We start from the raw sequence: 12720 nt of genomic DNA, 5'->3' as shown, positions 1-12720 counted from the left end.
ACCCCCTGAGTTACTGTTCTTGTAATGACCCTCACCAAGTTGTCATTTTCCACCTTCTCTTTCAAATCTCACCCAATCTCTTTCCTTTCATTTCCATTTCTCATCAACTTCCACAATCTCAACAGCCCTTTTCAGGGACTAACTAATTGGTGAACCCAAATATTTGTTTAAGGGTGAAATTGGTGTGGGGATACAGGGTTCCCAGCCCATCGGGGAAATCAGGGAAAATTATTTTACTTTTTTCCAGTCAGGGAAAAATCAGGGAATTTGATCAAAAATACCTCAAATAAGGGAAAAATGCCTCTGAGAGAAAAATCAGGGAATTTTGATCAGCCCAAAAGTCAAAAGCACTTTAGTCAGTCAGACTGTTATATTTTGTTGCATATCAAAACAACATCCATTGAATGACTGGTTATGGTGGTACTAAATATTTTTACATTACTGTTTTTTTTACTGAAAATACATGTAATTCACTGCAACAACTAAGAAAACATGCAAAACTGGGAATGGGTTAAAAAAATTATCAGGGAACTTCATCAGGGAAAAATCAGGGAAGTTTGTTTTCTTGAAAAGCTGGGAACCCTGGGATAGATGGCACTTTTTGTTATGGCTGCCATATTATTTTCATTCTGCTAGATTTCATTGCGTATAAGTTACCATCGTAGTTACGGGACAGGCAAAATAACTATAATGCAACAAGGCCCTCAAAATTTATTAGTCGCTTTTTCAGATACAAGTATTATTGCACCAACACGGTATACTTGTCACTTCCTCTCCTGACAAACTTCACATCCGAGTAATCAATACCAAAAATTCAAATACATTCACATAAATTCTTCTGCCTTATAAGAGCATTTTTATTCTGCACTCCACAGGCCATTGCATGACATAGAAACTGAGAACTTGAGGTCAAATAATTAATCTCTATTTCAAATGTGGCATTAAAATAGAATACAAAAGAAAATATTACATTTCAGTCTGTGAAACAGCAAGTGTGTCAAGCTTAAACTACAAATATCACTAACTGATATTTATCCCTGTCCTTACAATGAGAGCCACAAGTGAGGAATATATATAATGTTTTGAGGGAAAAAATTACATGGGGGCTCTGGGCAAAAATCAACACCATTCATATGATAATGAAATACTTCATTCATTGACGCTATATGACATTCGACCTTGATCATGTGACCAAAGACTTGAGCAAGATGATCAGTGACCACATTACCCTGACCTGACTACTCTTACCTCCACATGTCATGAACTAGATCCATAAACTTTGAAAGTTACCATGGCATTTCAACAAATACCCCCAACGTGGCCAAACTTCATTGACCTTGGTCATGTGATCTAAACCTCAGGTAGGATGTTTAGTAATACTTGAATAACCTTATGTCCAAGTTTCATGAACTAGGTCCATATACTTTCTAAGTTATGATAACATTTCAAAAACTTAACCTCAACCGCCGCTGTCAGAAAAGCGGCGCCAATAGTCTTGCTATGCTATGCAGGCGAGACAAAAATTAAAGGGCATGGAGCGAAATGGTACATGTATACTTATATATCAAAGTACATGATATGATATTAACACTCCACTAACAACAGCGGAAGCTAAACTCAATCATTATATATTTGTAAATTCTAAAATGAATTTTAAAAGCAAATAGGTTATAAGTCTATATGTATACTCTTTTTCTCATATATGATCAACCCAAAACTGCATGGATACACTTACAGGAAAGTTCAATCTGAAAGTAAATTTGTTTTCATAACGTCAAGCTTTAAAAAATTACCAAGACCAGAAGATGTAGCAAATTAAATGAGTAGTAGGTAAGATGTAATCTTTAGAATTTTTAACTGATGGATAATTTATCATGCTTTTTATCACTTATCACACATTATACAGTGCATAAAAAATGATACATCATTTTCAAAAAGCTGTCAAAATTATGTTGCTAAATATGAACAAGACGTTTGTTTATATCGATAGATACACTAACAGCTACTCTATCACACGAAACAAACGAAAACTGTTCGTGCTTGACCACACACTTGAAAGCAGCAGCCTGAATTGAGTTCACCCAATCAAATGATTTTCTGTATTCATTTACGATTTGAGATGAGAATGATTTACCAAAGAACAATGATTCACATAATCACATTGCTATCTTATAAAACAAAACAATACACATAATTTTTGCAAAGGCATTAGTACAGTATAAGTAACTCCTTACATTTGGAGTCTTGGTCAAAGTCTATTACCCTCAGCTGCACCTCGGGCATGTTAGAACTGTTCCAAAGGTACCTCGGGGGTGAAATTCATTCTAATGCCTTTGCTGACATGTATTATTTGTATAATATTCAGAGAGAGATTCAGACATTGTGTTCTATAAAAGCTGTGCAAAGTAATTACTTATTTCTTACACGTCTTATATAAGATTGTTTAATTCTAGATAACATGATTACAAAATGACAAGATTGTACTGCGAGGTACAGATAGGAACTTACTAATCCTAAAAATATGACAATTTTTGTGTGGCAAAAACAATATTTATATCAACAATGATAATCATGGTAATGATAATAATTTATATGGCACTTTTTCTAGCGAATAGAAAATGCAACTATTATTATCTCTGCTTTCGCTCACAACTCACATTGCAATAAAGGAACTAATCCTTCCACGTACCCATTCACCTCACCTAGAAAGAGGAAAAGGAAAACACACCATGGCTGGGATTCAAACCCACGACCCTGTTTGAAAGACGAGTCAGAACCCCCAGATCACGATTCCCCCCCCCCCCAATTTTTTTTTGGAGCAAAACTTGTTCCCATAGAAAATGTGCACATTAGAGGACGAACTGAGATATGAAGCCTATAAAGTAAGGCTTGATGCTCTCCAATCGGGGTCTTTAAAAAAATCTGTGCCTCGTTTTGCTGCGGCTTTCAGTGGGAATAATCATCACTCAGCATCTTCTCCCTTACTATAAATCAATCAATTTCTGCAGAGAAAAAACAATGAAGGATCAGGAAAGCTGGGATGGAAACCCTCTGCATTAAGCCGCAGATGAAATTTGTGCAAAGAAATCCTATTGCAGGGGAAAAGTTTGGTTCATCAAAACAACGACAGACGACGGATCCTGATGAAAACAATCGTGTCAAATCTCAACACTCAACAACACTGTCCGACAGAGTGATTCTGAAGGGCACCCTGCCCTTGTGCCGGGAAAATTACTCTGAGCATAATCGTAAACAATAAATATCTAAACACTTTGGCCTGTATTCTGAAGTCAGGTTTAACTTAGACCACGGTCTAACTCTGTGCTAAAATTATGGGAAGCCAAAAGAGTCAAAATTTTCATTACATTGTATGTTTATGTTTACTGTGCTCTTTCCTGATTCATCGATGGTGAAGGCAATCATCTATTCACACTTCCTCGACAAATAAGAATGATTTGAGAGCCAAATGAGCTGAAATATGATGTCTGTACTGTTAGTGATTTATGTAGCAATTGGCTATCCATACTTAAAGGTCAAGTCCACCTCAGCAAAATGTTGATTTGAATAAATAGGGAAAAATCAAACTTGCACAATGCTGAAAATTTCATCAAAATCGGATGTAAAATTAGAAAGTAATGACATTCTTAAAGTTTTGCTTATTTTTCACAAAACAGTGATATGTACAACTCAAATGAGACAGTCGATGATGTCCCTCACTATTTATTTTGTTTTTTTATTGTTTGAATTGTACAATATTTCATTTTTTATATATTTGACAATAAGGACCAACTTGACTGAATCATATACTATTAATCAATACTCATTCCACATGTTCAGGGAGGAATTAATCGTTGTTTCACTTGACAATGAGGCGAAAAATAGAATATTCCCTATTTCATGTAATAAAATACAAAAGAAATGGTGAGTGGATGACGTCATCAGTCTCCTCATTTGCATCCTTACCAGGATGAGCATATAACTGTTTTGTGAAATTATGCAAAACTTTAAAACTTTCTTATTTTACATCCGATTTTGATGAAATTTTCAGTGTTATGCTTGTTGGATTTTTCTTTTTTATTCAAATCAACTTTTTGTTGGGGTGGACTTGTCCTTTAAACCACAAGTTTAAATCTGAATTTAAGCTAAACCTGACTTCAGAATACGGGCCTTTGGCACCAATCATCAAGGATCTTCAGCGTTGGACGTACTGCTTGTTTCTCCTTCTCTCGGGCTAGAACTTTCCACTTGGTGGGTGTCTTCTTGTTTTGATGTACTGCTGGTCTCGGCATCGGTCTGCCCTGGGACTTGGTGGATCCCGCTCTCGGATTTCTTCTGTTTCTTCGCTCGTATCGCGTCCAACGTCTCCTCTACAGAACGCTTATCCCGTTTATTATCACTCGGAACTACAGAGAGAGAATAAATGATACAGTGTCTCATGAAAAATTACCTTATACATACATGTGCATGATATCGCATGTAACGAACTGGAAGTTTATCTCGTTCACTACCACTTGGAACTGCAAACAGAGAATAAATGTGGTATAGGTCTAATGAAAAATTGCATTATATGCATGACAGAGGCTCCACACTGTGATTTTCCCTATATTAATGGTTGATTTAAAGCTCAGGAAATCTTTCCAAACCCAAGAGCAGATAGCTTTCATATTCAATTTTGATAATAATAATAATAGCCAATTTTTATATAGCGCTTTTCCCAGAATGGCTCAAAGCGTGTTACAGTATATTATTACCCCGGTCATTGGATTCATTTCAATCCCGCACGAAAAGTGCACAATTTCCACTCCCTGGGGAGCATTCCTTGCATTCATCCCAGCCTCATAATGGCGCTGGCAAATTCAAACATACAATATCTTTCGCATCCTACCGGGTACCCATTTAGCACCTGGGTCGAGAGCGGCAAAGTGTGGATTAACGCCTTGCCAAAGGACGCTAAACCGCGGTGGGATTCAAACACACGACCCTCTTGTTTACAAGGCGAGAGTCAGAACCACTACACCACGGCTCTTCCACATACATGATACATGTATATAGCAAGAACTTAACTGTACATTTGTTTTGCTGACTTTTGCGCACATTTTGCCAACTCTATGACAACTCAAATTGGATAAGCTGGTTTGGTTTTTGCCTTTTTCTTTGATATACACACAAACACACAAAGTCTGCATACAGTAGGCAAACTACAATAATTCTGTCTGAACCTATGACATCGGTAAGCAATGAGCTCCGCTATCACTTTGCAGCATTGCAAGTCAAGCATTTCGTTTTAATAAGTAGACCAACCAACTCGTAGGCGGAGTTGATACAAACCTGTCTGGGCTCAAATTGAGAATTCAAAAGGGCAAGGCAATTTTCAAATAGGGCTCTTAACAAAAGCGAAAGCCGGAGCTCACTTTATGGGTATCCAAGGCCATTAAAGAAAAGGCATCAGTAGCAAAATGTACTTTTTTCAATGGGACACGTGCACTGGAGTACCACAGGTCATCAAGACCATTCTGAAAGCATCGGAGGCCATGGCCTTGGGTTAATTCGAGCTCTGCTCAATGCATCAAAATATTGAGGAAGACGACTCACCGAAACCAAACTGCTTGTTCGGCGTGAGATGGCGAGCGGCATCTTTGGCACTCTCCTCGCCTATGAGATCTTTGTACTTGGCCTTGTAATCTGAATTGGGTACGACCTTGGCTGGTACTCTCGCTTCTTCCAATAGCCTTGCCTTCTCCGCTTCCTCTGCCTGGGGAGGGTTACACAAGATGGGAGGGGGTTACACAAGATGGGATAAACAAATGAAATTTCATTGCATAATTTGATATTTACAGTGCCCACCACCGTAATCATGAGCAGTATCATCACTTTGACTAAATACAATACTATGTTCATGGTCATCATTCATGATGATCATTATCATCATGACCAATATTATCCTTCTCCTCCTCCTCAATGATCCAATCAACTTTGCAATCATTCCGCATCATCATCATCATCACCATCATCATTGTAATTGTCATTATCATCATCATCACCATCATCCCCATCATAATTATCGTCATCATAATTGTCATCATCATCACCATCATCATCATCGTCACCATCATCATCGTCACCATCATCATCGTCATCATTATCATAATTATCATCGTAATTGTCATCATCATCACCGCCATCAACATCATGATCACAATTACCGTCACCATAATCAACATCATCCACAACCATTATCGTCACCACCAACAACACCATCAACATCATCATCGTCATCACCAACTTGACACTTTCTCCTCATTATCATCACTCTAAATCAAAATTTAAGACCACCATTAATTTCATTATCCAACATTTCTCCAAAGTAATCATTTTCCAAAATTTTCAATGTAAACATTTTTATGAGTGAAAATAATCTACAATAAAGGAACATAAAGTTCCAATGAAATTTAAAAAAAACCTACCACTTTCTTTGCTAGGAACCTGGCCTCCTCCGGGTCCCATTTTTCTCCTCTTCTGTATGCATCAAGTTCCTCATCAGTAGGTGGGATTTCCTGAAGTAAGGAAGTATTTGCATCAAAGGAATTCAGTGCTCAAATTAACCCATGGCCACCCAGGCCATGGCCTCTGATGCCCTCACAAATGGCCTTGATGCCCTTCCAAGTATTTTTGCCTGTGGTCTTGGTGTCCTGCGGTAATCCAGTGCATGTGTCCCATTGAAAAGTCTATTTTACTACTGATGCCTCTTTTAATGGCCTTGCATGCCCCCTAAGTGAGCACCGCCTTTGCTTTCCTTTAAGAGCCCTATTAAAAGATGGCCTTACCCCTTTGAATTCTTAATTTGAACCCTGGGAATTACAAACTATAATGGCTTCTTGGAAGACCATGTTCCATTATGCAGGAGAATGGTTATGAATTTAGACATGTATGTATTTACATTATCATCCCTTTTTCAATAGGGGAAGTCTACCATGATGTCAAGTTGGTTTCAATAAAAACAGGAATAAAACATTAAAGAACAGAACACTACTACTGGTATCCTTCAATTTGATGTTCACTGAACCTTCATTAATAATAAATCAGGGTTCCGTTTCATAAAGACTTATCATAATAACAAATACATGATTTCTATAACAAATTCACTATCAGCCAATCAGATTAAAGGATTTCAGTAGCATATAACTGTTATTGTAAATTTGTTATCATAACAAGTTTTATGAAATGGGACCCGGGAGTGTGAGTATTCATAAATAAAAAAAGAGCTTTAAAAACTGAGCATGAAAGGTCTCCCATAATTATTGTACAGGGGAACGCTAACATACGCTGAAATGAAAGCTGAAAATCAGAATTAAAAAATAAATGAAATCAGCTAAAAGGCTGAACTCTCACATCCCCCATATTTGTATGATTTACACATTTTCCTTTTATCAAAACTAATGAAAGGTTTGGGAGGACTTCCCTTTAAAGATATTTGCTACAAACACTGGAGTTTCATCGTATCTTCTTTCTTTTTCATTTTAATTATCATAAAATTATATTTTTCCTATATTCAAAAGTAATAAGTTCGGAATGTAAGAAATGAAGCACTCCTATCTATCCATGTAAATAAATAGTGCAGTTGAAAAAATATGTTTGTTGATGATTTCTCATGCTTTATATCATTATCATTACATATTCCGAAAAAAAAAACTGTATTACATACCTTTTTGAACAACATGATATAGCGATCTACCTCAGCCTCACCGAAAGAGAAGGAAGTCATACCAGCTACTTCAGCAACATCATGTCTACAAGACAAGAAAAAAAAATGGATGATGCAATGATTCCAGAAGGTTACATATCTTGAGCAAAAATGTTGATCATACATTTATTTAATTTGCCAAGGTACTGCATATCTACATGTACTGTTCACATTAAGAATTAACAATTTAGATCATGTTGGCATTTCATACTAATTTTCAAATGCATTTTTCAAATGCAATCAAGTTACCATACTGAAAATGCATTATTCCTGTAAGGGGCCCTGTTAAAGAAGACTGTCACAATTAAAAGATTGTAGGCATCCTTTTGAAGAATAAGTTGACATAAAATATTTTTCTGAAATTTACTGATCATGCTTTCAAGATACTGGGTCCTTGTGTGGCAATTTGATAACAATTTGATTTTGTATCACTGTTTTTCAATATCTAATAAAGGAACAGTGTACATTTATAATCAAAATACAAACATTTACATAATAATTCACAAACCCAATGGGTGATTTCATTTTCAAGTCCGGTGTTGGCGTTGGTGTTGGTGTTAGTGAAATTGGATTGCTTCCCCTAGCTCCAAAACTTATTCAGAGTTTTTAAAACTGATCCAGATCACATTATTCACATCTCAACAATCAGTGAGTGACTTTTCAGGAGCATCTTCATTCTATGTTTGGTGTTATACTCATGTAAAAATTGACCTAACACCAACACCAAAAGGGCAACACTGAACTTGAAATCACCCAATGAACAGAAGAAATAAAATTTGTCAAGATTGTCCAGACATACAATTTGGAACATATAGGATAACATATTATAGAAGAAATCTTTATTAATCTTACAATAAATTCTTATTAACATGAACACAGTCAAAGTAAATCAATCATTATTGCATTGTTTCTAATATGCTTACATTATGCTGCGATAGACCTTATCCATGGGTGGATACTTGAGCCTGGTCCTCGTGCTGTCATTCAGAAACGCGTCCACTTCTTTCTCCACTTTTGCTCTGAATTCGTTCTTCCGCTTCCTGTCCTCTTGCTTCATCTTCTCCATCTGCTTTTTCCTCTCTAAATCAAGACAGGAATAGAATAGGGTAGGACTACAACAATACAATCAACTCCATAATTAATTTTCCAAATGTATTCTTACATGATGCAACAATCATGAATCATGATTTCAAGTTTGGTGAACACGATGAAACATCCCCGTAAAATTAGCTTTTACAAGCCATGAGTATGGCAGTGTATCCTATTGCCGGACACCTATATTTCAGTGCTTTAAAAATGACAACTAGAGGAAATACAATCAAGAAAAATTCACACTTGCTATTCCAAATATTATGAAAATTATGAATATGATAAAATTATTTTATATTTACCAACCATTTTCTTTGCATCGCACTTGCCGCATACCCCTCCACGAAAAACAATTATTTTCGTGCGCGACAAATTACATCATGATTCCAGACGCGCGCCGGACGGGTAAATATATCCTTGATTATAATGATGTAAGAGCAAATTTGTGTGATTTTTTTCTTCTTATATCATATCATGAGTAAATTCTAAGTATTATTTGCTTTTTTTATATCGAATCTGAGCAGATGTTGGTAATAAATTCGTGTTTGATAACTTATTTTATTTTGTCTTGTTAGCTGCATGTTCCATGGCACTTTCCAATAATAATATGCTCGCGTTCGTATCGTGACGCTCATCAAGTTAATCGATGTGCTGCCGATCGACGGCTCTACTCACGGTAAACCTCGCGCACGGGTACCTTGAGAACTAGCCATCGACGATCACCCACAATACACCACACCTCATCATTCGATCGAAGGAGTGGACGAGATTGAAATTCGGCAAATCAGGCCCATATTTCCGTTAGAAAATATATCAATTGTTAATACAAAACTATGTTATATGATATTTTAAGCATTTTCTGTCATTTTTAGAGATAATTAGGGCCTAGGTAAAAACTGGATTTTTCGCCTTGTGTTTGCAATCTTGTTCTATGTATTGCTCTGTAAAATTGAATTGCGGAAGTTTTACGGTACGAATTTGTTTTAGAACGCAGTAATATGCGCGTCCGGAATCATAATAGTGTCCGGTAATACAATACGTGACTATACAAATCATTTGAGCTTTATATATTTTGATGAAGAATAATGTTCTCCCTTTCGAATTCTTGAAGTAATTAAAGCATTGGTATTCTGTACGATGAGAATTTAATGCATTTCTCTCTGATTTCATTTTCGTCATCGAGACTTCTCACGTGAAGTTGAGATGATTTAGTTGCGCAGCGCAAAGGCGTGACGTCATGTGGATGTGCTATCGATAACGCAATCGGTATCATTCCTCTGGAGCTCGGTTCAGTAGCCTTTTTACGCTCTCAACACCAACATCAACACCGAACTAAATCACCCACTGGGTCAGGTGGATAATATTAATAAAATGGTGGATGGGCATTGTTTTTTTCATTTTAATTTTTTTTATAATTTTTATAAATTTATTGATATCTGTCATGAGTTTTAGCTTGAACACTGATGTCGGCAGATGTCTAATAATAAATTCAGGAAGTCAGGGACAGAGACTGACAATCAATTAGAAAATCCCGGCCATCACCATGTCCGTGCCCGCGCCGTCCAAATATCGGACAGAAGCAGGCACTGACTGAGCGCTAAGCCTGAGCATCGGACTCGTTATCTCTCAACAGCCGGAGGCACTGGGTCGGAAATGACTGGAATTGCGGTAGATTCCTGCTTCATGGGGCTCCAAGTCCAAGACAGAGTCCAAGTTGTAAACAATTCACGTACGTCAGGGAGGAAAACTACAAATAAATTACTCTCACCTTGAGCTAACTTCTTTTCTTTCTCTCCTACTGAAGGAGGTTTCTCCATGGAATTCAGAATACTTCCCAGTAAATCCATTATTTTGTAGGTTGTTTCTTCGACTGACGTGAATGAATTCGCGATCTTTCAGTTTCAGCTGGGTATACTGAAGATAGCAGTCTATTTTTAGGAGCTAGAAAGAGCTTTGTGGGGGGGGGGCAGATTTTTAATTTATTTTTTGCACGGTTCCAGAGGATAGAAGGGGCGGGCACAAGTACCCCGTACAAAAATGCGAGATGAATTTTTTCTTCTTATTTATGGGGGGCTAGTCATTTTTTTGTGGGGGGGGGGGGGCTAAAATAAAACGCCCTTCATTTTTTAATGATTTTTTTTTGTTACTTGATTATCTCTCCGAAGACCACTGTGCTTCTTTTTTTGAGTGATGATTTTTTTATATACTTGTCTATTTTTTTTCTGGAGGACAAACGCCTTTCTGTTTTTAACGGTGACTCCCCCCCCCTTTTTTTTTTTTTGCTTGTCAATTATTTCTGAAAACCAAACGCCTTTACGGGCGCCTTTACTTTTAGTGATGACCATTTTTGGCTTGTCAAAATACGGAACAAAATTCACACCTTCAGAAAATTCCCGGAGCCGTGTCTGTTTTGGGGGGAAAGGTAAAAGGAGAAAGTTCGTAATTGTCAATGGTCCTGGAAAGCAGGAATTTTCATTGGGGTACGTGCTGCATGTGTATTCCATGCATAGGCAGCACCCCCTGGAAATCTGGTAGCAAATGGCAGAAATATAATGAAAATAAACGACATTTTGTAGGAACCCCCCTTTTTTTTGCTTGTCAAATTTCTCGGGGCAGAAGGCACCTTCATTATAGTGAAAATCTGCACTAAAAGTCGTTCATAGGACTATGTAATTGGCACTAGCTTATAAAAGAGTTTAAATATACCTTCACATAAAAAATATACACGACTAAAACACAGTGGCGTAACAGGCGGGGGGCAGGGGGGCAAGCTGCCCCCTGGCGGATTTCACCGGGAAAATAAAAAAACGGGAAAAGGAGAAAGGGGGGGGGGAGAAAGAAAGGGGAAGGAAAGGGGAAAAGGAAAGGAGGAAAGGGAAAAGTAAAAAGAAAACGAAGATTTTTTTTATGGAAAAGGAAGGAAAGTGGGAAAAGGAACGAAATTAAGAAGAACATTTGAGAAAGAACAAATCATTCCGAAATAGGCCTATGTAATGCAATAGCATGATGGGAAATAAATTAAAATATGAAAAAGTGTTAAACAATAGCAGGAAACGATGGTAGAATGGAATTAGTCAAAACTAAATTGGAAAACAAAGTAAAGGGACAAGAAAAAATTAACTTAATAACATAGGCGGATCCAGGGGGGAGGGGCCCGCCCCCCCCCCCTTATTGGCGGAGCAAAAAAATTAAAAAGGGGGAAAGAAAAAAAAGGGGAAAGAAAAGAGGAAAATAGAGAGGAGGGAGACGAGTGAATAAAATGGCAGGGGAAGACTTGGAAAATGATTAAAAATAGGCATGTCATTATATTAAATTTTCGCTCGCGCTTCGCGCTCGCATAGCCTGTTCGATGAGATACATATTTTGCTCAATAGGCTGATATGTAGCTTAACTTAATATCAAGTTTTGAAGTCAATATGCAAAGCATAGTTCAGTTCAGACATCGAGCTTTCATTATTTTGTTTGCTTTACAAATTGATGTGCTCTTTTTAATGTCCGTTTTATGGTGTGAATATAATGAAGTGCGCTCGCATTATTTGATTTGACAAATTCTATAACAAACTACTTAAAATCCCCCTTTTATGACAGTTTATCAAAAATTTCGTGTCGCGATTTGCGCTCGCATTGACATCCACTTCACAATTTTCCTACACAGTGCTCTAGATAGTGCTTAAATTCACCCTTTTCATATCGGAATATCAAATATTTTTCCGCTCGCGCTTCGCGCTCGCATTATTGATTTCCGTGATAAAAAATGAATTGTATTCAGAATGCCCAGATTCTGTCTAACTCTAAAATACGCGCACAAAATGTTTATTGAGATACGCAGCTTCATCTTTATTCAAAACGTGCTAAATTATCCAGTTTCAGATCAGAATATCACAAATTTT

The 12720-nt window shown here is 37.1% G+C and overlaps 1 protein-coding gene across 1 annotated transcript; it reads right to left on the bottom strand.

The window, feature by feature from the left end:
- Positions 1–829: 829 nt before the first annotated feature.
- LOC129276154 (sperm-associated antigen 7 homolog) lies at positions 830–10755 on the bottom strand. The gene is made up of 6 exons (XM_064109301.1): positions 10599–10755; positions 8665–8821; positions 7703–7787; positions 6465–6554; positions 5593–5752; positions 830–4403 (listed from the first exon to the last, which is right to left on the bottom strand). The coding sequence occupies exons 1-6, from the start codon at positions 10675–10677 to the stop codon at positions 4183–4185; spliced, it is 792 nt and encodes a 263-aa protein (XP_063965371.1). The 5' UTR covers positions 10678–10755; the 3' UTR covers positions 830–4182.
- Positions 10756–12720: the final 1965 nt, after the last annotated feature.

The sequence above is a fragment of the Lytechinus pictus genome, chromosome 14 (genome assembly GCF_037042905.1).
Source record: "Lytechinus pictus isolate F3 Inbred chromosome 14, Lp3.0, whole genome shotgun sequence".
Lineage (NCBI taxonomy): Eukaryota > Metazoa > Echinodermata > Echinoidea > Temnopleuroida > Toxopneustidae > Lytechinus > Lytechinus pictus.
The sequence above is the reverse complement of the archived record's forward strand: the minus strand, read 5'-3'. Positions and strand labels throughout refer to the sequence as shown.